General features: G+C 47.1%; 2 protein-coding genes across 2 annotated transcripts in view; one reads left to right on the forward strand and one right to left on the reverse strand.

The window, feature by feature from the left end:
- The window catches only part of LOC135808640 (uncharacterized), an 8016-nt gene extending 3678 nt beyond the window's left edge, over positions 1 to 4338 (forward strand). Inside the window, exons 3-4 of the mRNA XM_065321863.1 lie at positions 1 to 195; positions 2879 to 4338. The exon at positions 1 to 195 is cut by the window's left edge and continues 101 nt beyond it. Coding sequence (XP_065177935.1) covers positions 1 to 195; positions 2879 to 3411 — 728 coding nt within the window. The 3' untranslated portion in view covers positions 3412 to 4338. The remainder of the gene's footprint in view (positions 196 to 2878) is intronic.
- A 369-nt stretch (positions 4339 to 4707) lies between these two features.
- The window catches only part of LOC135808641 (probable V-type proton ATPase subunit G), a 12623-nt gene continuing 12330 nt past the window's right edge, over positions 4708 to 5000 (reverse strand). The window contains exon 4 of the mRNA XM_065321864.1: positions 4708 to 5000. This exon is cut by the window's right edge and continues 328 nt beyond it. The gene's annotated coding sequence lies outside the window, so the exon portion shown is untranslated.

The raw sequence follows: 5000 nt of genomic DNA on the forward strand, positions 1-5000 counted from the left end.
AGCACGTCCGCTGGCTAATCGTTCACATTCGTCACCGGAAAAGCACGTCACGCGGCAAGCGCAGGTCCGACAGTCAGCAGTGTGAGAATCCTACTGATGACGAAATGGACTACGGCGATGTCTTCCCTCCTGCCGATGATGAAGCGCCTGAGCACGCATCATCATCGGCGACTGTTACGTACAGTGAGCATACAGGTGAGTGTCAGAAGATAATAATTATAAGCTCATTGCGCAATGGCGAACTTTGTACCATTAAATTAGACACCCCACATGTCTACCGGTGCATGGTCGTGTAGGGTGTTGAACAGTGCATTACGTATCCCAGTGTGGCTCACATGCATTACTCGTACATTCCATATTCGGCAATGTGCAATGGGCTTTTTCAGGTGTGGTATTTTGGCGTTGCTGAACATCAGCATGATATTTACTTAGTCTGCAAGTGTACAGTCTACCTTGCGAATAACGATGTTATAGTGTCGTTCTTCGCGAGGTGTTGTTATAAGTTCTAACCGAGGTTGTTATTCTCGAGGTTGCCTGGAGCATGTGTAGCACCCAACGGGAGCTGCAACAGAATCACAAGGCAGTAGGAGAACGCCTACTGCCTTGTGATCTAGCCAAACTATAAACACTCTGGCAAACGAACTCTGATCGCGAGTGCGCGTTTTAATTAAACGTGAAAATGTTTCATTTTGAAAATAATTGGGTTTGAAGCTAAAACTCACTTTTAGGCGCATGTGCTTGTTCTTGTATGTGCGTTACCACGGTATGTCAAGCTCTACTGTAGGACCAGTAATGTTAACGAACATTTAATTCCCGTAGCTATGCAGAAGACGTTACTGCAGTAACGTCTGGCGCTAGCCAGGGTCCACACAGCTTTAATTTGGTGTTTGTTTGTTTGTGTGTTTGTGTCACACCTGGCGCTATCCCGTATCTGTCCCGTACCATACCGTACCATCAAACACAGCTGACCACATACAGCTGGCCGCACTATTCAAATAGGGCTTTCAAACGCAAGATCATAACGTGAAGTAACTTGGAAGAATGAATGCGAAGTGTATGGGGGAATGCATGTAGGGCGATAGTGCGGGTTCGAATCCCAGGTAATGCCTGAAAAAAATAGGAAAATTGAAAAATTTATAAGGGGCCGTCCAAGGTTACCAATAATATTTTCGAAACGAAATGTTTTCGTTTGTGGGTGGGTGGGTTTGACGGAGTTTCGTTTTGAAAATAATTATTGAATGCTGATGGAGAATGCCCAGTTACTTCTGGGTGTCGACAATTGACATCAATATTTTATTGGAATTCGTTTTACCTGCAGAAAAGGAGGGTGGGTGGGTGGGGGCTGAAAAATACTAAAACTTTTCGTTTTGTAAAAACAATCGGTAACCCCGGACGGCCCCTAAGGGGCCGTCCAAGGTTACCAATAGTATTTTCATAACGAAAAGTTTTCGTTTGGGGGTGGGTGGGTTTGAAGGAGTTTCGTTTTGAAAATAATTATTGAATGCAGATGGAGAATGCCCAGTTACTTCTGGGTGTCGAAAATTGACATCAATATTTTATTGGAATTCGTTTTACCTGCAGAAAAGGTAGGTGGGTGGGTGGGTGCTGAAAAATACTAAAGCTTTTCGTTTCGCAAAAACTATTGGTAACCCCGGACGGCCCCTAACATCCCTATTCTTTTTTCTGCCGTCATCAAGGCGATAGATGGTGTCGTATTACCCTCGACCGTACCTGTCCCGTACCTGTCCCGTACCGTACCGTACAATCAAAGACGGCTGGCCACAATGCATATTCAAATAGGGCTTTCAAATACAAGATCATAACGGGAAGCAACTTGGAAGAATTAGTATGTATGCGAAGTGTATCAGGGGATGCATGCAGGGCGATAGTGCGGGTTCGAATCCCAGGTTACCGGGGTATGTCTAAAACAAAAAGTAGAAATTTATAAGAATTTATAACATCCCTATGCTCTTTTTGTCTAGGTCATCAAGGCAAAAAAGCATAGCGTAGGGCCCTGAGCTTCCAAGCTCTCTCGTTCTAACGAGTTAACGAATTTGAAAGAATCGTTAACATTGGAAGTCGTTATGTGCAAAACAATAATATATATATTATTATGTACATGTACAGTCATTTGCCGCTTTTGACACCGAATTCGTTGGAATTTCACCTCGCTAACCACCAAAATTCCAGAACTCGTTAACTTTAATTGACGTTAAAATATCTGGTCTTACAGTCCAGTTAGCACTGGTACCTCTACAAGGCTCAACCTCGTTTGAGGGCCTCCCAAGCGAGTTTTAGTACAATGTAGTTTTTTTCTTTGTGCAGGTTTGACTAGCTACAGCTACGTGGACTGTGCACGTTTCTGCCGCATTTGAAGACTAGTGTTTTGTAATTCACTCACTCTAATGGCAACCTTACTTGCCCCTTATGAAAAAGGAATGAAAAGCCACGCGTACACCTCAAGTCTTGTGAAAGGAAGGAACATTCGCTGGCAGTATTTGGTGTGACCGAAGATGGATGTTTGTGCTGACATGTAGAGAAACACCTGACTTGGCTCTAGTATGGAATCGACTTTAAATGTGATGCTATGAACTTCCATGAACATACTGACTGTTCTGTACCAATGAAATGCTGACCGGTACCTGTCTGCATGTGCGCGCACGTATGTGTGTGTGCACGCACGCGCGTGCGCGCGTGCGTGTATGTGTGTCTATCTCTCTCTCTCTCTCTCTCTCTCTCTCTCTCTCTCTCTCTCTCTCTCTCTCTCTCTCTATCTATCTATCTCTCTCTCTCTATCTCTCCCTTCCCCCGCAATTCTCCGTTCGGACTTTTCTGATGCAACTCCGTTGCTTTCGTTCACTTTACCCTTGTGCTTCAGGCATTGCTCATCCAGTGCATGAGCCTTCACGACCAATCAACATGATCAAGAGAAAGAGAACACCTTCGCACCCAACTACGCCGTCGACAACTGAGGCAACCTCCAGAAGGAGACCAGCATCCTCCGAGCCACCACCAGTGATGGCAGTAGATTCGAAAGCGTCTTACGGCCCGAGCTGGTGCGACGCGGACGACGAGGATCGCTTGTTCTGCCTCAGCCTGGTGTATCACCTGAAGAAGCTGCCTCCGCGCTCTCTGACTCGCATGAGCCTGCAGCGCATCCTTCACGATGCTCAGTTTGGCAGCTGCATGGAGCCTCAGTACTCGATGCAAGCCGCCGCTAACATTCAGCCGGTGCCGTTTGCGCACACCTGGCCAAGCTACTATTCGCCAGGCAACACTGCTGCGGCAAATCCCGTTCACCCAACTCCCGGCATGCCCAGGCCAGACTTGGCACGATCTGGCGGCTGCATGCCGGTCACTTCTCAACCCAACCTGGTTGGTGGCAACGGTGGTGTTAACCGGAGTACGTAAACGGTTAGATCACCGTGTGCTTCCCGCCATCGTCCTGACCAGCCAATGGCCCCTGATTTTTTAGCAGACTTGCTGTGACTCGCCGGACTAGGCGCGATCTGCCAGATATATGCCTGGCAGTTCTCCGCCCGACTTGGCTTCCCGCCAATGACGGTGTTACCTGGAGTGCATACATGGTTAGAACATTGTGTGCTTCCCGCCATTGTCCTGACCGACCAATGACCCCTGATTTTCGAAGCACAGCCGTAAATGACCCTTGATTTTCGGCAGAACAGCCGTAACTCCTGCCGCTAACAACAGCGGCACATTTTGCTTTCCCCGACGACAACAATCGATAGTGATTCGAAGTGGTCGGTTGTCGTAACTAGCTCGGCATCCCGTTCTCCGCGCTCTTCTCCCGATCGCCTTGCTAACCATATGCAACGTGTTCGCCGCTACATGCATGACTTCTTTGTTCTCTCACTGGCACAGCTCTGGTAGAATTGCTTGCAATTTCAGTGGGATGATAGCATGGTTTGCTTCAGATGAGCCCTCTTGTTTAGACGAAAAAGCAAACCGCTACTTTTTCCATCTCTTTTCCGTTCCTTGTTTGGGTTTTGTTTTGTTTTGTTTTTGTTCTACTAGATGCTTTCAGTTTTTCTTCAAATTTCTTATGCACTTGTCCAGTTCCTAGCGCTGGCTGAGAGAATCCCTACAGCATAGCTCTCAGTACTATTTTTGGTGCTGTCTTGTCTAGGACACGAACCGTTGACAGCTTTGCTGGCCTAGCAGTCATAACTCACAGCACGAAAGGCAGTGAATCCATCATTTATACTGACATAGCAGACCGGAGCGTGTGCACATGGTTGCTTACTCCTCGCACTAGTATCCCCTGCTGTGTCAGAGCTGCTGATAGTGTTCAATAAACAGATTTTCTCTAACTCGGTGTGTGCGTGTGTGTGCGTGTGTGTGTGTGTGTCCGATTGTGTATGTGTCACGGGGTGGGGAGTCAAGTTGACTATCTTCACTGAACTGCACGTTGTGCCGATGAACAGTGTACCCTGCAGAGTACATGTACCCGTACCGCGGTACCGGTTCCGCGGTATAAGCGCCCACACTGGCCCCACAAGCGGTCCCGGAATTCAGCTGACTCATCATCATGACTTCATTCGCATAACCTATAGGCTTTCCATCCGAGTTCATTTTAAAAGTAGCTAAATACCTTAAACCGACGCCAGTTTCTTCATCCCGAGAGCAGTTTTCAATTCCTCAGACTACTGCCACCTCTACTAAGTACACACACAACACACCGGCACGTGTAGCAAAGACTTTAGGAATTAGAAAACATCCACTCTACATCACTGCGATACAATGATTTTGAGTGCAAAATAGCATTGCAGCCTTGAAGCACATAACTTAGCACCAAATGCACAAGCAATAGTCAGAGGCTGGAGCCAGCACGCTACCAATTGCATCACAGCAGAATTTAAAAAACAAAATAAAAGCGGGCAATAAGAATAGCGAAGGAGAAAATTCAGCAGAACTACTGCCTAAGCATGTCCGGCTGACAAGGTGACGGCCTGGAGTTCTAGACGGCTGTAATCACGGCT

This window comes from Sycon ciliatum, chromosome 2 (genome assembly GCF_964019385.1).
Source record: "Sycon ciliatum chromosome 2, ocSycCili1.1, whole genome shotgun sequence".
In the NCBI taxonomy this organism is placed as follows: Eukaryota; Metazoa; Porifera; class Calcarea; order Leucosolenida; family Sycettidae; genus Sycon; species Sycon ciliatum.